The sequence below is a fragment of the Urocampus carinirostris genome, chromosome 6, assembly GCF_059441175.1.
Source record: "Urocampus carinirostris isolate Australia breed hairy pipefish chromosome 6, RoL_Ucar_1.0, whole genome shotgun sequence".
In the NCBI taxonomy this organism is placed as follows: Eukaryota; Metazoa; Chordata; class Actinopteri; order Syngnathiformes; family Syngnathidae; genus Urocampus; species Urocampus carinirostris.
In genome coordinates this window covers 44492335-44516995 of record NC_142354.1, presented here as the reverse complement: position 1 = coordinate 44516995, position 24661 = coordinate 44492335, and the positions used below count along the sequence as shown (strand labels likewise).

The window sequence follows — 24661 nt, the reverse complement described above, 5'->3', positions numbered from 1 at the left end:
CCTGTGTGGGTTCAAATCCAGCTACCGGACTTCCTGTGCGGAGTTTGTATGTTCTCCCCGTGCTTGCGTGGGTTTCCTCCCACATTCCAAAGACATGCAGTTCAGGTGGATTGGCCAGTCCAAATTGTCCCTAGGTGTGAATGAGCGAGCGAGTTGTCTGTCCCTGTGTGGTCTACGATTGGCTGGCAACCAGTTCAGGGTGTCCCCTGCCCACTGCCCGATGATTGTTGGGATGGGCTCCAGCACCCCGCGACCCTACTGAGGATAAGCGGTGCAGCTAATGAGATGAGATGAGATGAGATTTGGAATTGTAAATTCTGGACCACGGAGCACACCAGACTAAATGCCTTATGCTCAAATTCAGGAATTAAACTCAAGCTGCCCCGGATTTTAAGCCACAGGCACTCTCAAGGACCGTGTGGACCACAGGTGACAAACAGGCGGCCCGCGGGCCAGATAAGGCCCGCCAAGGGATTGAATCCGGCCCGTGAGACAACACTTAGAGAAGCGCAAGAGAAAAACAAGCTGAAGGTTGAAATATGTCAACTTGATGTTGCCAAAGCCAGGTGCCTCGAACAAAGACACTGTACTTGTATCTCTCTATCTCTCTCTCTCTCTCCCTCTTTTCCACCCCTTTTCTCCCACTCTCTATCTCTGTCACTTTCACTCTCTGTGTCTCTCTTTTTCTCTTCCTTTGTTGCTCTTTGTCTCTTTCTCTCTCTGTGTCTTTTGAAATTCTTTTGCTCTAACTTCCTTGTTTCTCTTTTCTCTTCCTCTCTTCCTACTCTTTGCGCTTTCTTTTCTCTTTTCTCTCCTTCCGTCTTTCTATTTCTCTTTGGATTTCTTTCTTCCGCTCCCTTTCTTTCCCCCTCTCTCACGACTTCTCTTTTTATCCCTTCTGTTTCTCTCTCTCTCTCCCTCTCTCTCTTTCTTTGTCCCACTTTGTTCGCTTCGTTCTACATAGTTGAACGCAGAATAGTGATATATGCTTCCCCTCAATGCCGTGCAGGTCACATGAATGCATCTCGAGTGTTCTCATCTCATCTCATCTCATTAGCTACACCGCTTATCCTCAGTAGGGTCGCGGGGGTGCTGGAGCCCATCCCAGCAATCATCGGGCAGTGGGCAGGGGACACCCTGAACCGGTTGCCAGCCAATCGCAGGGCACACGGGGACAGACAACTCACTTGCCCATTCACACCTAGGGACAATTTGGACCGGCCAATTCACCTGAAATGAATGTTTTTGGAATGTGGGAGGAAACCGGAGTGTCTGGTGGAAACCCACGCAAACACGGGGAGAACATACAAACTCCGCACAGGAAGTCTGGAGCTGGATTTGAACCCACGCAGGAGGTTCCCAAGACATGAACTGTGCTGCACATGTGCTAACCACTGTGCCGCCATGCTCATCTCGAGTGTTCAAACACAAAAAATGTTTAAGATTAGTCTTTGATTTAGGAAAAAATGGGATATTTGCTGTACAGACAGACTTTACAAATTTGATACAGGTCGCTTTTTTGCCAAAAAGTTGATTTCCCTGCAGTGTGAACTTAGTCATTTTTTTAAAAGCCAACAAATTGTGTCTTTTATTTTTCTCTTCCTACCATAATTCTGTTACACTACAGAGAGTATTGAAAGGGAAAAAAACATGAATTATTACTTCAAAACAATTCAAGTGACTTCTCTTTATGTGCCGTATTTTCCGCACTATAAGGCGCACCTAAAAGCCTTTATTTTTTTCAAAAGCTGACCATGCGCCTTATAATACAGTGCGCCTTATTTATGGATCAATATTAAGTCGCAAAGTCTCGCAACTAAGGCAAGCAGCCGCCGACTGGATTTTCCCTCGAAGGCGAAGTCGTCCGCGGTGTATGCTGGATTTATATACCGGCGTTTCATTTCCTAACCAATGTGTCAATCATCATTTGAATCAGTCACTATTGGCTAAAGTTATTCGGAGTTAAAGGGGGCGGATCCTTTTTTATTTACAGGCTCGCAGAGGCTAAAGGGGCGAAACAAAGCCTGCAATTGGCCGAAAAAGATGAATGCGAATCACACGTTGGGTTGCACTACGGCATAGAGAAAACATGTTTTTACTAATCTGTATTTGTAAATATTTTACTCTCCTGGATTTACTTCACTCACGGTTGTAAGAAGACCATGGTTACGTATCATTATTGAACGTGATGGCTGCAAGAGAACTTAGGTGAGCTATGTGGCTTTATATTTTCCCGGTATCTTGTTTTAGAACGATCTTGATGTTTCTGTGATGAGTCTATTTTTAAACTCAATTCAATTCAAAGTGTTTATTGTCATATGCACAGGAAAGAACCCCGTTTCCCTGCACAATAAAATTCTTACTTTGCTGTCCACACGGTTGCCAGCAAAAAATAAAATGGAACCAAAGAAATGTTTGGCATTTCTTGAATCCCAAGACTTTAACCTTCCGAATGATATTTGGAACGATGCATTTGAGTGATTGGTGACATCGTACAGACACTGTTTCCGTACAAGTCTGAGACACGTATTTGCTTCTTTGCAAGCTTTGGGAATGTTAAGGGGGTAATAAGTTTGACTGAACTATCTGACTGTTTTGTCGACGTTCCCATTGTAGCACCTTATAATCCGGTGCGCCTTATGTATGGAAAATATAGGACCAAAAACTATTTTTTGGGGGCGCGCCCTATAACCCGGTGCGCCTTATAGTGCGGAAAATTCGGTATGTCTGTTTTAAGGTAAGCGTTCAGGTAAATGTCGACATCTGCTCACTTCTCCCCGATTTGCATCCCAGCATTTTTTGCGGCCGCCATCTGCTCTCTAAAGCGGTTCCCACGATGCACCGCGACAAATGTGTCCGTCGCACGTGTGCAAAAGGGATTACGCGGCAATTACACATCCAGTCCATTAAAATGAATTTGCCACTTCATCGAGCGCTCGTCTCATTAAACGGCACCGCGCTGCTCATACTGTATGTGTGAGAGGTTAGCCTTTCATTTACATTGTTAATGTGCAGTGTATAACAGAGGGTGATTTCACCGGTGCTAATGACGCGGAACTGTTGGTTTATATGTGAAAGCAGTTTATGGCGCTTGTGTGCAGGTTATTTTTCAGTCATGCAATATACAAAAGTCCCAGGTAAGAAAAAACATTTAAACATTTTATTATTTTCCCACCATGGCGCCCAGCCGATTCCAGCCGGGTGGTGCCGGATTCTGGCGCGGTTGCCTCGGCGCCCAGTTGGCCCCGCCCATGAACACCGGCTGAGACGTATTTGACTGATTGCTTCTTAGAGTACTTAAACACGTTCCTTTGAACTGTGCTTTGCTGGAGCGTTTGTTATACTTGTTAAACTTCTGTGAAACCTCTGTGAGACTTATGAGAGACTTCTGGTAAATCCCGTTAAATGCCTAGTTCTGTGAATCTGCCCATATTTGATCCTGTTTGGTTTTTGGTCTGATCCGTTTGGTTTTGGACATTATTTTCTAAATTCTTTGTATTTCACCCATTGTTGTAACAATGACAAAGTTATATTCTAATTCTAATTCTAATATTCTAAAGTTAAGAGTATATCCTTTCCTGCCCTTTAGTGGTATGACTAAGCATTTGGTTTGCATTTATTTAAAACATCATACCTTTTGATGGAAATGAGCCACATACTCGCTTGTTTTTGTTGACGTACACAGAAATGTATGGTGTGTTGGTTTGAAACCCCTCATTTATTGCACTAAGCCAGTCATATACAGTGGAACCTCGGTTCTCGACCATAATCCATTCCAGAACCCTGTTCGAAAACCGATTTGTTCGATCACCGAAATCATTTTTCCCATTAAAAATAATGTAAATCGTTTTAATCCGTTCCAACACCCTGAATGTTTACCTGGAATGTTTAACGTCAACATCAAGCTATCCCAGGCTAATCGTACGTTCGTGTTATCGTAATCTTCCGTACGGAAGTCTACGCTAACATGACCGTGTAAAAATAAAAAAAATCAGGTCGTTTACAAGTCATTTAGCACCCGGGTCTCCACAACAAGTGTTGAGCGGTTCATTGGATAAGGGACTCCGTTCCAACACCCTGAAAGTTGGGCTCTGTTCCAACACCCACATAAAGCTAACCCAGGCTAATCGTACGTTCGCGTTATCATAATCTTCCGTACGAAAGATTACGCTAACATGAACGTGTAAGAATAAAAAAAAAAGGATAAAGAAAAGAATTATGGATAGGATTTCTTACTTAGTGGTGGTCAGCAGAAGGCGCAGGTGGACGGCCGTTGCTTGCTTATAGCACTCACTCCCTTAGCCACATCACTCGATTTCACAGCCTCCTTATTCTTTAGTATCGTACTGATCGTAGATTTAACCATGCTGTATTCCCTAGCAAGATCAGACACTCGCACACCTCCTTCATATTTTGCTATTATTTCTTTCTTAAATACAATAGTTGTACGCACTACTCTTCTTTTTTCACCTGTAGCAACTTTGCCGCTTGCACTGACTTTCTTCGGAGGCTTAATAAGGGGCTAAAAAACCCGTATGCCGCTCAGCGTGGCACCCTAGCGTACACACTCACGCATTACCGGCGCTGGAACTCCGATTTTTTGACCGAACAGCGAAACAAGAATTTCTGGACATTTTTGGTCGGACTCCGATTCGTTCGAACTGAGAGGCGTTCGAAAACCGAGGTTCCACTGTATTGTGGCCTGCTTGTAATCCCACTTAAGAAACAGTTTATAACTCGATACTTCCTATTTTGCAACATCATTTTCATATAAGCCTTGTTTCCTGTTTTTCAGGTGGCACCTCTCACATGAACGCCGTGGGCGGGATCTCATGGATGGCCCTGGTCCTCACAGTGACTGTGGAAATGACGTGAAAACTTGTATAATCTCCTCTACAAACACATACTTGCCCTTGTCACAGCACACACAAATGCACAAACAAAAAAGGAAAAAGAAAACCAACAATAAAAGATCAGCTTACTTTTCACAACCCGGCGAGTGTCCTATGGCTGAACAACAGGACCAAATGCAGATTCTCTCAAATTTTGTAACAAATATCAAACACACAATTCTGCTATTAAAAGACCGACATGATGAACATGAAAAGCTCCGCCCTTTTATCCCTACTGGGTTATTTTTTGTTGTTGTTGATTGTCCAATCTCTGCCTGTTAAAATTAGGATAGGCAACATTCTGATTTTTTTTTTTTTTTTTTTTTTTTTTTTACTTAATGTCATGCTTTTTTAAATGCAAATGTGAAAAGTCCCCCCCCTAAAAAAAAAAGAATGGAAAAGAAAAATCTGATATTCCTGTTTGCCCCGTGTGGGTGCTGATGTGGTCGAATGGAGAGGAAGCAGCAATGCAGACTATCCATCCATCCATCATTATCCTCAGTAGGGTCGCGGGGGTGCTGGAGCCCCTCCCAGCCATCTTCGGCCAGTGGGCTGGGGACACCCTGAACCGGTTGCCAGCCAATCGCAGGGGACACATGGACAGACAACTCACCCGCTCATTCACACCTAGGGCCAATTTGGACCGGCCAATTCACCTGAAATGCATGTTTTGGGAATGTGGGAGAAAACCGGAGTGCCCGGAGGAAACCCACGCAAGCACGGGGAGAACATGCAAACTCCACACAGGGGGTTTGATCTCACCACCTCAGAACTGCGCCGCCGCCCTGCCAGCCATGCAGACTACCAAACAGAAAACTCGAAATACTACCCAAGTGAAGTATATCTTTTTAAATTGTTTTTGTTTTGATTTTCCTTTTGATTTCCCAGAATGTACAAAAATAGTTCCAATGCATTGGGGGGGGATCTGATTTTGAGTGTATTTTCTGTACATGAGTGTAAATAATGCAGATATCAAAGAGGTTTTATGGAGTGGTGGAGCAGGACAGTTGCTGAATTCTTTGTATTTCACCCATTCCAGCTAAACGTTGGCTGACACCACGAAAACACAATTTTCTGTATCCCGATGGAAGTTATTTTCCTCCTGAATATATATACCAGTATACGAGAATCCATTCTCAATAATGTCCGATGTTTTCAGGATTGTGATGCATGTGTTGGATTTTGTTTCCTTCCATTTTTTTTGCTGCACTGCTAGAGCAGTTCTTCGCAGCTACAGTATGTTTCCTTGTGTCATGCTATCTTAAGTGACTTACATTGTGTGTTTGTGTGTGTTGGTGTGCGTGGGTGGACGTATGTCCAAAGAGACATATGTAGGGACGTTTGCCGAATTAGTCATCTCACGCTAGCTGCCGTTTCCCCCCTCATGCCGGACTGATAAAAACAGGGTTGTTTGCATTTATTTCATTTCAGCTGTATTAAAAGTGGAGATATGATCAAACTGACGGGCTTTGGCTTTGCTTTTGGTGACATTGTCATCCATTAGTCATTTGTCAAACTCATTTCCAGAAACATCAAAATACTGCATTTATGACACAACGTCAGGGGAACCCATGTATTTTTACCTTTGTGCACTGTAACTTTGACTTAATTCGCAACTTAATTAGCAATTTCGAGCCCTGATTTTTGTGAGCTGGCTAGATTTTCTTGTGCGCTGAGAATGTGCAGGCAGTGCTTATAGCACTCACTTCCTTAGCCACATCGCTCGATTTCACAGCCTCCTTATTCTTTAGTATCGTACTGATCGTAGATTTAGCCATGCTGTATTCCCTAGCAAGAGCAGACACTCGCACACCTCCTTCATATTTTGCTCTCATTTCTTTCTTAAATACAATAGTTGTACGCACTACTCTTCTTTTTTCACCTGTAGCAACTTTGCCGCTTGCACTGACTTTCTTCGGAGGCTTAATAAGGGGCTAAAAAAAACGTACGGCCGCTCAGCATGGCACCCAAGTGTACGCACTCACGCATTACCGCCGCTCGAACTCTGATTTTTTGACCGAACAGCGAAACAAGAATTTGGAAACATTGCTTATGGATGCCAGCTCAAAAAGTAAATATACAACGCTGCAAAACAGCCCAGAGAGGTAGAAAGCTTTTTTCCAACATAATTCGAACAAAATTAAGATGCCCGAGTTCTGAGAGGGAAGTGGAGTGCATCGACTGCATCTTACCACTACTTGTCATTGCCATTTCCATTCAAGAGGATCTTTTCATAAATAGAAAATAAAACGAGTCTGATGCTTACCGGGTTGCATTCGGCGAATGTGAAAATGGAGGTAAGTGTATGACTTATCAATGGTAATCGGCAGTGGTAACTGTATGGCTTTTGGTGGATTTGATCTACCGTAAATTCCGGACTATAAGCCGCTACTTTTTTCCCAAACGTTCAACCCTGCGGCTTATTCAGTGATGCGGCCAATTTATGTCATTGTTCTAACGGCCGCCAGCGGCGCTCCAGTACAAAAGGTAAGATTTAGACCGGTGGAATACATGCGCCGAGGAAGACTGCAACTTCTTGGCTTGTGCATACAGTAAGTTAAATTAGCGTAGACATACCCTCATCATGCAAAATGCAAAAAGAAAGGCACATGACGCAGCTTTCAAGCTAAAAGCAATCGAGCAGTCTGATAAAGAAGGAGCGTTGCGTGTTTTGTAATGTCTTCATTTCAGACACTTATTCTGATATGTTTCCCACGGGCGTATAAAAAAGAAAGGGCGAAAAAAACGCGGGCTGACGGGAAGGAGGGACCGGTAAAGGTGAGTGTTTGTGGACGCGGCAGACAATAGTGGATATATATTCTTCCCACCCTTACCTTTGGAAATATACACTTTTTTCCTTGGATTACTTTCAACGGGACCCGGACTCTGCAGGTCTGCATCAAACCTTAAGTACCGGTATCATTTTCCGTTCATTTTGCCGGCTGTGATTTTTGGACTATGCACTTTTATGAAGGACATTCAGTTTCAATCGCTGGACTTAGTCGGGTTTGGGTTAATTTTGTGTTTGTGTTACATTTTTTTTAATGTGGGCACATGCGGCTTAAATACGGGTATGGCTTGTGTAAGTACAAAATCGGTTTTCCTCTTAAGATGTGGTGGGTGCGGCTTATAATCAGGTGCGCTCTATAGTCCGGAATTTACGGTAGCCTTCACCAGCTCGGTGGCCTTAGCTCGTATGAAAATGAACAAAGCTATCAAGCTTTTCTGAGCAGACGCTTGTCACGTCAACTATCTTGCCAGTTCCGAATAATTGTTATACACTTTCTACTCTCTCCGGCAAAGTGTAAGGTAAAGGTTCACATACTGTGCAAACAGATGTATCCTGGTTGTCAAGTGTTTGATATGACAATATTCCCCACCTCTTATTCAAACGCTGCTTTTTCACCTGCATCTTAAGCTTTACAGTGCGTCAGTTGGGACAAAAACATTAAATGCCCGAACAGTTAGGAAAACCTGCCCCAACAAAAGTGTGCCATGGCCACCTTGTAAAAAACAAATATATTTACCGATTATTGATCTTTATTGAGCGTTTGCTTTGCTGAGTTGAATGACATGTGACTCACCACATGTGTTGGATGACTTGTGTCCCGCCCACAAAGAGATGCAAATGCACCTCAGCAGGTTTCGTTTTACACCCGGAGGCAACAAGCAGCAGTCATCGGATAGTGGGAGCTCTTTTGCAATGAAAACCAGTCAATATGCAATTGTCAGCTGAACAGCGTTGACATAAGGATCAGCCAACCGGTCATTATGGCCATCTTTCCTGCTGCTGCCATGGCTATCGCAGATCTTCTGGATGTCCCTTTTGACATGAAGCTTCTTCTGAAAATAAGTCTTTCTGCAGCAACGATGCTTCTGGTGTCCTGGGTCTACAGGTTTTACCTATTTCGATCCAAAGAGGAAAGTAGCATCCAGCATGGAAAACAACAACAAACTTGCCAGAGACAAGCTATTGACACCTCTAATCTATGTGGAGCTGCAATCGATGATCATCCTTTATTTGACAACACCAAAGAAAGACCAACAGAAGATAACGTCCAAGAGACGAGAAACTTCTCGGACATTACACCAAATTTTAGCGAAGAAACTAAATTGTCTTCATCCAGGGACAGTGATCTCAACCTTGCAGAACCAGCAACGTGTGGACTGTTGAGTGCTAATGGGCAACGCTCTCCTGGCTTTCTAAAAGAATTGGAAGGTGGCTCAGGCGTGGAAAGGGAGCTTAGGGAGGACTTGGAGTGGCATGGTGTCTACTCCAGCTTTCTCTCCAAGGCAGAAATAAAAGTGGAAGATGCTAACCTGATGATGGACAGCCCAGGAAAAAAAGGTATGCGTGGCAAGATATATGAATACCATGTAGAGTCCTCTTCTCATTGTACCACTGACCCAAACATCACAGTGGGCCAGGACACAATGTCAGGGTTGCTACGAGAAGAGAATAAATCACAGAGCAGCATCCTTTCAGATTTTACTCCCGCTGCGGATGCTACAATTACCGAGGCACCCTTTAAGAACTTAAAGTACGGACCTTTGCGGAAACTGAGCTATTTAGCTGCAGCACAGATGTCAGAACTGGCAAGTTCAGTTCATTTATCTGACAGTTTAAACCAAGAAACTTTAGAAGGAAGTTCCAGTGTCCTGGTACACCGTTCAGATTTGGAATACCTCAAAAGTCAGCTGGACCTTGGGAATTGCTTGGAGGTACTATATTTGGCTAAAACACACGGCCACAGGGCACTAGTGCAAGCAGCCATAGATGTTATGTCCAACAACTATATGCAAGTACTTCTGGATCATGACATTTATGGGCGACTTACCCATTACGAACAGGAACTAATCAGGACACAGAGAACAAGAGGGAGAACATTGATCATGGTGGCAGATATAAACCCCCAAGACTGGTCAAAGAACAGCAGGGTGCAGAAAAGTACACTGAGCGCTCTGTACTACTATGATGACTGTGAAGAAACCTGGCACAGACTTTGCTCCATTCCACAGGAAGTCATCAGCAGAGCCTGTGCCATGTGTACGATGGATAACTACCTTTTTGTCGCCGTTGGCTCCCAATATACTGAAAATGAAATGACACCATCCAAGCGAGTGTTTTGCTACAATCCTCTCACGGCTATTTGGAAGGAGCTCAGTTCCATGAATGAAGCCAGGCCCCGTTGCAAACTGGCTGCTCTGGATGGCTACGTTTATGCCATTGGTGGAGAGTGCCTGTCCTCAGTGGAACGCTATGATCCGCGATCAGACCAATGGACTTTTGTAGCCTCTCTGCCAAATGATACATTTGCCGTGTCCCATCAAGTGACGGTGTGCAACGGCGAGCTGTTTGTGTCAGGGGGGAGTCTCCGTTACATGCTGCTACGTTACAACCCAAAGACTGACACCTGGAGGGGAAGTTTACTAGCTGCCGCCAAATGTAGGACGGCAGATATTGTGGCTGTGGGACCGTTTCTGTATCGCTTTGAAGTCAACCCCCTGGTGGGGATCAGCGTTTACCGCTACCACACCGTAGCCAGACTGTGGTACGAATGCTGCACCAAACGTCTCCTGCACTGCCAAGCTTTCCGGTGTGTGGCAATGGACGACAGCATCTACTGCCTCAGCCGACACTTCACCTTGCGTTTCCAGGCTGATGAGATCTCACCTTCTTTCACTGATGATGACTTGAGCGTGGCTTCCGCAGCCAAGGGGGCGCTTTTCCCTTTTGCCCTGTCCCTCCCTGATAACAGGCCTCTGCAGACCAGCGTGTAGTACAAATTTACTTTTGAAATGAAGATAAGATTCTGCCTGCCAGCTTACCGGAGCTTTCCAACAGCTTGCTTTTTTTAATGTCGCCAATATGAACTTCTAGGCTCCCCAGACTTTGACCTTGGGAATTCATATTACAGTAAAAGTGTGAAAATGGATGAAGACGTTTGCTTTTTGTCAGGGAATGTTAATGGTTGGATCAGTTGCTATACAATTAATTGTACATTAATAAATGCATCCAAGGTTCATTGGAATCAGGGAGAAAACACTGGAGATGAATGAAGATGGCATTGTTCAGAAGGTCTGTTTGCCTAAAATTTTCGTGCAATTTCAGGAATATAAAGATACAACAGTATAATGTTGACAGTACTTCATGGATCCTCACCCAGTTAGATAACTACTAATGCCAAAAAACTCTTCTGCTACATTCATAAAGCATTTAAATCACGAACCATGAAAAATGACTTTTGGCTCCAGTGTAACACTTTGGAAAAACATAATATTCATGACCATTTTTGAGTGTAGCATCATAAAAACACGTGCTGGGGGAAAAAAACAAAAACAATGACTCCCTAGACAAATATGTCACAGTCTTGTTCCACGGACAGACTGAGGAGATCATTTCTTCCTCGTGCCATGAGGCTCTTTAACTCCACCCAGGGGAGTAAAAGCAGATATTAACCAACACCCCCACATTTGCATATTACCCTATTTTTATTGCAGTGTATATTGTCTGTAGCACTATTTAAATACTCTATAGCAAAACGTTATATTGGGTGTTTTTGTTTTCTATATTTTTTATTTTATTATTTTATTATTCAACACAAGGAAACTGCTGGAAGTGTGAATTTCCCTACGGGGATGAATAAAGTATCTATCTATCTATCTATCTATCTATCTATCTATCTATCTATCTATCTATCTATCTATCTATCTATCTATCTATCTATCTATCTATCTATCTAAGTTAAAGGTGGGCTCATTCTTAGCGTATATGATTCCACAAATTGGCTTTCATGCATGGAATTTTTATGTTTTCTGAGTGGCTCAATGTTTTATTTTTTTAACACATACATTTTTTTTAAATGTATCCCATATTTTAAAAACATGGTTACAGGTTGAGAGGTGAGTCCATTTTTCATAAACCCTAAGCCTAACCCTGTGTAGGTGGTCTCCTGTCTGCTATCATGGACTTACAGTACCAGTGTTCATTTTGACCTGTGAAAAGTGATGGGTCCCGGGGACTCGCATGCTCAAAAATCGATGGGTCCCAACAGAGATCTATGGGGCCCCAAAATTTTGTGTGCTCCATGCCCTTACAAACTGTCGTATTTTCCCTTACAATACATATATTTTTTTTCAAACATTTATGTAGTTTAACATGTTATATTGCACATGTGTTTCCTTATATCATATATATTGTTAATGAACATTTTGTTGTGAGACACTGAGTTGCTCGACATGAATGAGGTTTATTATAAAAAAAGTTCAAAAATGAAGTCGCTTGGACGTCCACTGTAGAAGGAAAAAAAATACATGCAAATAGAATTAAGTAGAAAAATACATTTTCTTATTCAAATGATGAATTCATTTTCTGCGTTAAATTATTGTTGGTAATATACTGATTAAAAGGTATCACCACTAACCTGTCTTTTTTAATTTTCTCCTTTTATACTTCCTTTTTTCTTAACTTCTTTATACAACATAATTCGTAATAACAATCATCAAAGCAAGTGAGCCGTTGGAGAGCCGGCTCTCTTGAATGAGTTGAGCCGAAAAAGCCGGTTCCCTAAAAAGAGACGGACTTTTCATCACACAACTCGAGATCGATCGGCTTGCAGACGAAAACTCGAACCGCGAGACCAAAACAACAATGGCAGATCTGCCTCACGAAAAGTTTGGAGTGCGGTAAATCTTTGTTAAAAAAGGATAATGACAATTTGGTGTCAAAAAGTTGCGTCCTGGGGACGCACGTTGATTTGACACGATGCGTCCCCAGCAAAAACAATGCGTCTAGGACGCAGGGACGCGGGCAAACGAGTGTCAGATGGATCAGAACAGAACACCCCAGAGCGTTCGTTACAGTTCTTTATTTAGGGAAGCGTACAGGGCTAGCGGGAGACGCGATGGCTGTCGGACATCAGCAGCGAAGCCGGAAGATAGCTTCGGAACACGTAGCCAATCGGAGTGCGGAAGTCTAGCAAATCAAGTTTTACCGGGGCTGGAGAGAAGATCGTAGCGTGGGACGGAAGCAGGTCGGATCGGAGGCAGGCAGAAACGGGTAAACAGATCAAGACGGAACAGGTAATCAGGAGAGTCGTACAGGGTACAAACGTAATCCTCAGACGAAGAGGTCTGGGCCTAGCGTGCTTAAGAAGGGCGAATTAGCCAATCAGAGGGCGTCCACGTGATTGCTCCAGGTGACTCGAGTTAGCAATCACGACAACGAGAACACTGCAGTACCCCTCGGTAGTATAAGCAGTCAGAAAAAAATAATGGGGAAAGGTCTTAACAAATATGAGTCATTGTTATGGAAGATTTTACACATTTTAAGCAATAGTTGCAATGGTACAATTTTTAGTGTTGGTAAAAGTGAATAATCTTACTGACATTAGACAAAAAAGTGGAATCAAATATCAATGGTAAATTTCAAACGTCTTCTGTTTTAATGTCAAATTTTACTTGAAATGAAATGAAATGAAATATGAAACGATCTGCATTTCTATAGCGCTTTTCAAGTCAAGACTTCCTAAGCGCTTTACATTGTGCATCACATTTCCCAATAGCGGCCATGCAGCCATGTAAGGCGCTAACCTGCTTATTGGGGGTGTTAGGGGTTCAGTGTCTTACCCAAGGACACTTCGACATGTAACACAGAGGAGCCGGGATTCGAACTGCGATCTCTTGATCCCAAGACGAGCGCTCTACCTCTTGAGCCACTGCCGCCCAATGAAATGATCTGCATTTCTACAGCGCTTTTCAAGTCAAGACTTCCTAAAGCGCTTTACAGTGTGCTTCACATTTCCCAATAGCGGCCTTGCAGCCATGTAAGGCGCTAATCTGCTTATTGGGGGTATTAGGGGGTTCAGTGTCTTACCCAAGGACACTTCGACATGTAACACGGAGGAGCCGGGATTCGAACTGCGATCTCTTGATCCCAAGACGAGCGCTCTACCTCCTGAGCCACTGCCGCCCCAACGTGTCAATATTATATGCTTGATAAATGCATGCCTTTTGTGGATGTTTGACTAAAGCTGGCCATTTTGTTGCTTCGTTGCACATTTCCTGGAGTTACTGCTCCATTATTAGCAATCTCCGAGCATAAACGTAAAACATTAGCATGCTAATGGCCGCCCGACTACTGTTTGCCTAAATCAACGCAGGATGTGCTGCCTCGCAAACACTTTGCGCCTTTAGATTTGCTGCTCAGTCTCAGCATTAAGTGAATTTTACATCATTTCCGATCTTCGGTTTCAAGCGCTGAAAACCGCTGGTGAAAATGTGTTGCGGGAAGTTGTATACATTATACCAATGAGGCGACACGGCCAGCATCCATCAGCGAGCCTGGGGTACACGGGGCGCAAATATAAATGGAACAGTGACCTGGAGAGGACGCAATTATCTGCGGCCGTGTGTAAATAGAGCAAGATGTAAATGAAGATGTCGTCCTATATAAATAGGTGAGCTTCTCCGTGCGAGGTTTTGTTGTCCTCCGAGCATCATAAGGAGCATGCAAACTTGTCATTCTGTCTGTGTGCTCCATATTCCGGTGTGGGTCATTATGTGTAATGTGAAAAGAAATTAGATGCACTGCGACTGATGTAAATATTCATCACCGGGGCTCGTTGAATTTCCGACAGGCGGCATCTCTGGAGAGATGTGCTGCTGCAGCACCATCGTGTGGCAAGGGACCCAAACGGAACAGCGCTTGAAGTCCGACTGGCACTTTGCAAAGGACCAAATGAAAGTGGCTGAACTGCCACCGGTTGCTTGCAGATGTTTGATCAAGTCTTTGTGTCGTCCTCAATCAGGGATCTCCAAAATGGTGCCCGTGGGCATTAAGTAGCCACCTAAGGACAACTGAGTAGTGCACGGACTGGTTCTGGAAATGGCTGTTATTGGGGGTTGTTGAGATTTTTTAGTAAAATTATTTTTTGGGTGGTTGTGTCATGTCCTGCACGGTTGTCATGGCGCCCTGCCGGCCCCGTTCCTTGACACCGGCTGAGACGCATTGGACTGATTGCTTTTGGAGTACTTGCTTTGGGACTGCCCGTTGCCAGACCATTGTTTAACCCTCGTTGAAACCCTGTTCATGCTCGTTTGATCTGAGTAATGCCTAGTTTGTAATTTTGATTGCCTTTTGAACCTGTTTTGTTTTGTTTTTGGTCCGTTTGTGTGTTGGACAACTTTTATTTCTCAATTGAAGTCACAGATCGGCTACGCAAATGAGTTCCGACTTCCTGCTTCCCGGCCCGTTTTGTGACAGGTGGATTGAGTCTATTGTAAAGTAAGCTACTTTTAGTTATTGTGTATTTCTCAGACTCCTATGTTAAAAATTAACTTGCTATGAAATTAACCTGTTTTTCTATTTTTATACACAAGTACCGTATTTTCCGCACTATAAGGCGCACCTAAAAGCCTTTATTTTTTCAAAAGCTGACCATGCGCCTTATAGTACATTGCGCCTTATATATGGATCAATATTAAGTCGCAAAGTCTTGCAATTAAGGCAAGCAGACGCCGACTAGATTTTCCCCCGAAGGCGAAGTCGTCCGCGGTGTATGCTGGGATTTATATACCGGCGTTTCATTTCCTAACCAATGTGTCAATCATCATTTGAATCAGTCACGATTGGCTTACGATTGGCAGGTTATTCGGAGGTAAAGGAGGTATCATTTACAGGCTCGCATAGGCTAAAGGGGCGAAACAAAGCCTGCAATCGGCCGAAAAAGATGAATGTGAATCACACGTTGGGTTGCACTACGGCATAGAGTAAACATTTTTTACTATTCTGTATTTGTAAATATTTGACTCTCCTGGATTTACTACACTCACGGTTGTAAGAAGACCACGGTTACATATCATTATTGAACGTGATGGCTGCAAGAGAACTTAGGTGAGCTATGCAGCGTTATATTTTCCCTGTATCTTGTTTTAGAACGATCTTGATGTTATTGTGATGAGTCTATTTTTAAACTAAATTCAATTCAAAGTGTTTATTGTCATATGCACAGTAAAGAACCCTGTTTCCCTGCACAATCAAATTCTTACTTTGCTGTCCACACAGTTGCCAGCAAAAAATAAAATGAAAACTAAGGAATGGTTGGCATTTCTTGAATCCCAAGACTTTAACCTTCCGAATGATATTTGGAACGATGCATTTGAGTGATCGGTGACATCGTACAGACACTGTTTCCGTACATGTCTGAGACACATATTTGCTTCTTTGCAAGATTTGGGAATGTTAAGGGGGTAATCAGTTGGACTGAACTATCTGACCGTTTTGTCGACGTTCCCATTGTAGCGCCTTATAATCCGGTGCGCCTTATGTATGGAAAATATAGGACCAAAAACTATTTTTTGCGGGTGCGCCCTATAACCCGGTGTACCTTATAGTGCGGAAAATACGGTAATCATTCACACAGACACACATAGTCACATTCAAAGATCCACGTTTTTCTTTTTCTATTGTATGTAATGCAATGTCCATGCGTGACTCCATTGTATGTACTGCGCATGCATGACTTTTCAGTAAATGCAGCTACTGAAACCGAAAGTAGTTGAGAGGGATTCGGTCAAGCTAGCTACTCTTGACCTACTGCTGTAACCTATTTAAACTTCAATTCCTGCCTCTGCCTGAATTATTTGGTCAAGGACATGTAATGGAAATTGGAAAAAAATAACCAAGTCTGGGACATTTTGGGGATAATATATTTCTCCATTCAACTCACTAGGATTGATATGGAATCACTGCCGTGTTGTGGCACAGAACTAAAAAACATCATAAAAGAAACAAAACAAATCAAGTAAAACTAAATTACAGTCCACAATACAAAAACCATGGGAATAAATGCATATCGACCAATCACAAGAGAAAATAAAACCTCCAATCGTTCACTCAGAGAGCCGTTTCGTTTGAGAACACTAGCAGACGTTGCCATGAATCTCATAATTCAGGTCAGCTCCATCGTCAAGATTCTTTTTTTTTTTATATTTCATTTTAAATTATTTCTGTGTAAGATCTTGGGGAATACGATCACTAGACGTCGTCTTTGAGATAGAGGAGGAATTTGCATTCAATTATCTTCTGGAAGCAAAAACATAATTTATGCCCCTGCTCTCTTGTTCCACACTCAATCTAACATGCTTGTGATATAGGACCTCCAAACCTCCGATGTAATTGGACAGAACTCCAGCATAAAAAAAGATGAATTGCGGCTGAAATGAAGAAAATACACGGGCCTTGTTTAAGATGGCTGACTGGGGTCCCATGGCCTCCAATCGTGGTTCTGAATTTGAATTGACCGATATGTCCCCCCCAAGTATCGGCCCGGTATTGCAGTACCTCCGGGAACGGTGCATTCGCAATGATCGCAGCAATGGTTTAGGGCTAGGACCTTAGCTTGGCCTTTTGGCTGAGAGTAAGTATCCCGGCTCCTAGGCTTTGTAGCGTATTATGAACTGACCGATAACGGATAATGGATAATGAATAACGAAGACAGAACAACAACCCTTAAAAGGCTTCAGGCAAGGCCACCTGAGAACCACGAGGGTTGGCGGTATCGCCCCATGCCTGCCACCTGGATGAGAACAATTGCCATGAAGTCCAGATCAACTGCTAAAAGGAACCGGCTCTTTCAGGTCCTAAACGGCTCTTCAGGTTGATTTTGCTTCTTCAATCCCAACATGACCAAACATTATGTAAAACTATGCACAAAATGACTTAAAAGAAAGGGGGAATAGAACAAAAAAGAAAAAAATACCAAAATGAAAAAGTAGTGAAAAGCTGAGAAAAAAAGAGGAAGAGAAAAAAGGAGGAGGAATTTTGAAAAAAGCCAGAAAAAAGCAAAGAAAGAAATGTAGGAAAAAAGTAAACAGAGAACAAAAACAAAACAGGAACAGCTCGGAAAAAATAAACACAATGAGATTTTTTTAAAGGAATTCTAAAAAAAAGTAGAAAAAACTGTGGAAAAAAGAAGAAAAAGTTTGTGTTGCATTCAAATAATTTCCAATGATATCAAGTGAATCTTGCCAACATTGTACTTCCACTCAAAAATGTGATTAAGTACAGTTCTGTATCTTACAACCGACTCAATAAGCCCCCAAAAATGTTATTATTATGCGACAAAATATATCAGGAAATAAAAAGAAATGGATACACAAGAAAAGCCCCTGTTTTGGCTTAAGGCAGTCATGTCCAAAGTCTGGCCCGGGGGCCAAATGCAGCCCGTGGTCAATTTTTATCCGGTCCGCTGCCTCCGTCATATAATCAATAACACCTGGCCCGCGTGTAGAATTATGTATTGCTAATACTTTGAGTTACCTGCGTGCTGCCATCTAGAGGCTCAAATATGAACAGCAAATTAGTATGTGAGGCCTCCCAATTTTCTAAAATGGCGGCCATTAATAAAAGGAGGAAAGTTGACTGCGAGGGCCGACGGTTCAAGAATGGGTGGAAATTGGACTGTTTCTTCACTGAAATACGTAACAATTTTGTCCGCCTCATTTGTAAAGAGACAGTGGCTGTTATTAAAGAGTTCAATGTGAAGTGACTTTACCAAACAAAACATGGACAAGATCACAGGTAATGAACCCAGCGATAAAATTATGACTCCCAACACGTGGTAAGCTTTCTCTCTTTGATCTCTGGCAAAACTAACATAAATTGCGACAGAAACAAAATGAAAATAAATCCAAACAGCTTGCCAACATCATTTTTGCCGTTCCATGTGTTCCGTTACTCCCCAAGCCTGCACAAAATGTAGTCATTTTATTCATATTTACTTTATTTTTCTAGCATATTTGGCATTGGAGTAATCAAAAAGTAATTGAAAGTAATCCAGTTAAAGTAACCCTACCCAACCATGTTATTATAGTATAGCATAGCATAGCATAGTATAGCATAGTATAGTATAGTATAGTATAGTATAGTATAGTATAGTATAGTATAGTATAGTATAGTATAGTATAGTATAGCATAGCATAGCATAGCATAGCATAGCAGAGTATAGCACGGTACAGTTTAGTATAATATAAGATTGTAAAATAAGATAAATATATAAAAATTAAGAATGGATGGACGAATGCATAAAATCATAAATAAATATATAAACATTTAAGAGACATTTTCCACAAAAAACAGGATATGAGGAAATTGGGGAAATTCTTATGTGAGTCTGCAAATTTAGGGGTACATTTTGGGACGTGAGATATGAGGGTATGGAAAGTGCATCTTTTGTCGATGAATGGAAAGATCAAGTCAAGTCAAGTCAAGTCAAGTCATTTTTATTTGTATAGCCCTAAATCACGAAGAGTCTCAAAGGGCTTCACAGATTATTACACTATATTACACAGACTATTTTTCAGCCGACGAGAAGAGTAGGTTATTCATATGCTATGGAGTAGAAGTGAGTTTTAAGTTTAGATTTAAACATTTCCACTGAGGTTGCAGATCGGATCTCAGGGGGAAGAGCATTCCACAGCACCGGTGCCCGGACGGAGAACGCTCTCGAACCAGCAGAACACTTCTTTGCTCTTGGGATCACCAGAAGACCGGCAGTCTCAGATCGTAGGCTTCGGACCGGGACATGGGCGCAAATCAGATCTGAAAGATAAGAGGGAGAAAGTCCATGTATGATTTTGTATAACACTAAGAGAACCTTGAAATCACATCTAAGGCTAACTGGGAGCCAATGCAGGTTAGCCAAAATCGGTGTTATGTGATCGTACTTTTTTGTCCTAGTTAAAAGCCTCGCTGCTGCATTTTGTACCAGCTGAAGAGACTTGATTCTAGACTTCGGGAGACCAGAGAGTAGTGCATTACAGTCATCGAGACGGGAGGTAACAAACGCATGAATTATAATTTCCGCATCCGACTGAGACAGCATAGGACGAATTTTAGCAATGTTGCCAAGATGGAAGAAAGCGGTTCTAATGATTTTCCTCACATGTGTTGGAAAGGACAGATCGGGGTCAAATATGACACCTACATTTTTAACTGAGTCACTCTGTGTGATGTGACATTTGTCAATGTTCACAGCAGTTTTTGAGAATAAGTCACAGCATTTAGATGGACCAATGACTAACATTTCGGTCTTTTCAGAGTTAAGACGCAAGAAATTGAGTGACATCCACTCTTTTATCTCAATGAGGCAGGCCTCCAAATTTCCACAGTTTAGTGTGGGAGATTCCTCCAACGGAAGATATAGTTCAGTGTCGTCTGCGTAGCAGTGGAAGCTGATATCGTACTTGTGAATAATATCACCTAATGGAAGCATGTAAATGTTGAAAAGAAGGGGGCCAAGCACTGCAGTGCGTCCTATCTGAGAGATCATTTATAATGAAAGGGTATCTGTAAATCTAAAGTATGTGGTATTGAAGTATCCTTTTTGAGAAGTTTCAAACGATGAAACAGTTTGCATTTATTCCCATGTTTTTTTTTTTGCATCTTTGGACGTGACTGCTACTATTGAAGACCCGGGCAAAGAGAATTTGGTTGGAAGGGCCATAAAGGAAGTCGCTGCAGACATTAACTTCTCCGCAACCATAAAGCGCGCATCTGGGCGGACCCACTTTTCATTGTTCACTAGCACAACGGCCGGGCGGATGCAGAATATACAACCCCAAGGTGTGTTTTCCACATCACCAGAGTACACATGGTTTAATATTTAATTCTTCATCTAGAATAATGTTTGGTTTGCTCTTGCCCGGCTCTTTAAACTTCAGTTCTGTTGAGCCGCTTTTGTGCTGACTCGTACGAGTAAAATCTCCCGAGAGGGGCATTGACTTTTGGGCTAACGACGACTGTTTTCAACTGGGAATGGGGCGTCCTCTTTTAACCTTTCACCAAAAACATTCCTTCTGTCTGATTGGTACAATATTCTAAGCATGACCGTTTATTTTTCTTATTTCTATTTCTTATTCTTTACCTCTTACTATTTTGACTTAAACTAAATTTTGACATCACTTTTTTGAAAATGAATATCTATCTATCTATCTATCTATCTATCTATCTATCTATCTATCTATCTATCTATCTATCTGTCTGTCTGCCTGCCTGCCTGCCTGCCTGCCTGTCTGTCTGTCTGTCTGTCTATCTATCTATCTATCTATCTATCTATCTATCTATCTATCTATCTATCTATCTATCTATCTATCTATCTATCTATCTATCTATCTATCTGTCTGTCTGTCTGTCTGTCTGTCTGTCTGTCTGTCTGTCTGTCTGTCTGTCTATCTATCTATCTATCTATCTATCTATCTATCTATCTATCTATCTATCTATCTATCTATCTATCTATCTATCTAGACATCTATCTAGACATCTATCTAGACATCTATCTAGACATCTATCTAGACATCTATCTATCTAGACATCTATCTATCTAGACATCTATCTATCTAGACATCTATCTATCTAGACATCTATCTATCTATCTATCTAAACATCTAGACATCTAGACATCTATCTATCTATCTACAGTGTATCTATCTAGACATCTATCTAGACATCTATCTAGACATCTCTCGATCTATCTAGACATCTATCTATCTACTAAAAATAAATGTTCATCAACAAATATAATCCATACAGATAAAGGAACACGTAAATAAATAATGTAATACCTAAACACATGACATACATGCAATTTATTTATTTGGTTATTTTGTTATCCATTTTGTCATTTACTGTATTTTCACGACCATAGGCCGCACCGAGTTAAAAGGAGCAGTTTCCGTAGCTGGTTCTATTTCTGGATTTCACACTACACAGGGCGCACCGCAAGACAGGGCGCGGGTGCTCTCTTTTGTGGCCTCTGATTTGTTGAAAGGTGGGATATTTTAACACTGCCTTACAACACCGACAAGCATACAAGTGTGCATATTTAAAAATAGAGCGGTAGCGTGACTGAGTTTGGTTGTGTTTGATCTAAGTATTGATTATAAAGTAAAATACACGGATAAAAACTTGCCAGGGTTTGTTTTTCAGCTTCCTCCACTTGAGACCTTTTGATTTATTAGTCTTCAATTAACTCGCAGCTGCCTAGTTTCCATGTTCTTCCGTGCAGTGTAGAAATCAACACACCATGCAGTGTTCATTTTACCTGTGAAAAGTGATGGGTCCCGGGGAATCGCATGCTCAAAAATCTATGGGTCCCAACAGAGATCTATGGCTCCCCAAAATTTTGTGTTATCAAGGTTGAAATTGTAAATCAGCAACAAATATATAAATCTATATATTCATTCTTAATTGGTAATACAAAGCAGTTATCACTTCAGATTTTTCAGTTCACAAAAATATTATACATTATACAAAATAATATTGCTGAAATATTAGTCTATCTATTCATGCAGTTTTAATCACTTCAGATTTTTCAGTTCATATATTCAGTTGTAATGCCTTCTCTAGGTCCAATTGCAGCAACGGAATTTCCATAGCTCCCTCTTATCTCTCCGATTTGATTTCCCCCTATGTTCCTGCACGGAGTCTGCGCTCGGAAAATGCCGGTCTACTTGTGACTCCGAGAGCCAAGAAGTCTGCGGGCTCGAGAGCGTTCTCCATCCGGGCCCCGGTGTTGTGGAACGCCCTGCCTCTGGAGATAAGATCTGCAACCTCAACGGAAGTTTTTAAATTGAGGCTTAAGACACACTTCTATTCCAAAGCATATGATTGATGCCCACCTTGTATTCTGTTTTGTCCTGTCTTTTTCTGAGGCCTGCCTGGCTGATACGAAGGAGAAGGATGATCTGGGATGGGTCAACGGACCGGGGTCTGACCTGCAGCATGTCAACCCCTGCATTTACCAGCTGGCGTCGTCGTTGATGTCATGCTCTTTCCGGACATTTTCAACATTTTACCTAGTGTTTACTATTCTGAATACAGTAATGCTAATTGTAATTCACCCTGTTCAATCCTGGAAGGGGGATTACCACATGTGAGGTCCTTTCTCAAGGTTTCTCTTTTCTCCCCACACTGAGGTTTTTGAGTTTTTCCTTGCCCGCATGCTGGTTTGCTGGTTTAAGATGAGGTAATTGTGTAATTTTGTAACTGTAATCCTGTGCAGTCCTTTGAGACATTTTTGTGATTAAGGGCTATATAAATAAATTTGACTTGACTTGACTTGACTTGACTTGACTAACTTGTGGTTTTCATTGTCGTTGTGCCGATCCAATGTGCTTTTCTGAAAGTTCGTATTGCGAAATGATTTATGCAATCCAGTTTTTTTGTCACGCTGGGTGCACGCATTACAGAACATGTAGCCTCCATTATCATCCTCCTCATAGCGTAACCAGGAATATACAGTAATTGAGTCAATTTTGGCAGAAAAATCATTTTCTTGTAGGAGTATTCTTTTGTTTATCATCTTTCGTCGAATCGTTCGCTTCTAAACACGTGTTTTCCTTGCTTTCGGGGTCTTCTGAAGAATTTCTCCGCCCTTTTTTCGTGCCAGAATTATTGCCGTTGTTATCACTTTCTGTATTATGTTTCGACTTATTACCGACACTGAAGATATTACCATTTTTTTGTTGATTTGCACCTAATACCAACTGTTTTTACGGAGGCATACTTCTCTTTCACTCGACAACCACCAAAACAATGACGTCATCTCGAAGCACAGAGATCTTGTTGGCCGAGGTCGGCGTGCGGCCGAAAACTCGAACTGCGAGACCAAAACAACAATGGGGGATCTGCCTGCCGAAAATTTTGGAGTGCGGTAAATCTTGTTAAAAAAAAAAGTAATCGGGTAATAACAACAATTTTGTGTAAAAAAAGTTGCTTCCCGGGGACGCACGTTGATTTGAGACTATGCGACCCCAGCAAAAATGAAGCGTCTAGGACGCAGGGGCAAACCAGAACACTGACCATGGCGGGCAAAAACACAGAAAGCAGTCAATGGAGGGAGAGTGAGGTTTTGGATTTAATGAATATGCGTTACGCGTTACAGTACCTGTTACCAAGAAAAATGTGTGCGTTCCAGGAACGCGTTCTTGTCCTAAAATTGCCTGGAAGTCACTCGTCGTCCTAATAGAGTTCCCATTTAATCCTTTAAGTGCATGACCTCTTCTTTTCTAATACTCTTCAAAAGGCTGGCTGCTTCTTAATTGCTCGCTAGATTTGACATATTTCAGAAATTTGCTCTACTAATGACTTCTATCTCGGCCTGCAGCACAACGGGGAGATTAAAAAAAGCGTTACTTGCCGTGTTCTGACAGTCACCCGAGCCACACTGAAATCTTTTAAGGAACGGCTCAAGTCCAGAGGCCTCCACTCTTCTCTCTGACTCGTCTTGCTAGCGCTTTTGGCTATCATTAGCATTTCAAGTGAACGATGTCAAACAGCTAAAAACTCAAACGTCACAATGGAAAGGTTGCAGGGGGGTGCCGAGTGGCTGTGGTGAGATGTGTCTAGCACCCAATTTCTCTATTCCTCTTAACTTTCCAACAGTTCTTCAGTAATTTTCGTCTTATACAGTGGAACCTGGGTTCTCGACCATAATCCGTTCCAGAACCCTGTTCGAAAACCGATGTGTTTCGATCACCGAAATCATTTTTCCCATTAAAAAGAATGTAAATCGTTTTAATCCGTTCCAACACCCTGAATGTTTACCTTGAATGTTTAACGTAAACATCAAGCTAACCCAGGCTAATCGTACGTTCGCGTTATCCTAATCTTCCGTACGAAAGATTACGCTAACGTGAACGTGTAAAAATAAAAAAATCAAGTCGTTTACAAGTCATTTAGCACCCTGGTCTCTCTGTTGGGACCCATA

General features: G+C 42.1%; 2 protein-coding genes across 2 annotated transcripts in view; both read left to right on the top strand.

The window, feature by feature from the left end:
• igsf21a (immunoglobin superfamily, member 21a) overlaps positions 1 to 6351 on the top strand; it is a 398377-nt gene extending 392026 nt beyond the window's left edge. The window contains exon 10 of the mRNA XM_088339077.1: positions 4796 to 6351. Coding sequence (XP_088195203.1) covers positions 4796 to 4875 — 80 coding nt within the window. The 3' untranslated portion in view covers positions 4876 to 6351. The remainder of the gene's footprint in view (positions 1 to 4795) is intronic.
• Positions 6352 to 8672: 2321 nt separating this feature from the next.
• Positions 8673 to 10673, top strand: klhdc7a (kelch domain containing 7A). The gene has a single exon (XM_088337292.1). The coding sequence runs from the start codon at positions 8688 to 8690 to the stop codon at positions 10671 to 10673; it is 1986 nt and encodes a 661-aa protein (XP_088193418.1). The 5' UTR covers positions 8673 to 8687.
• The last annotated feature ends 13988 nt before the right edge of the window (positions 10674 to 24661 follow it).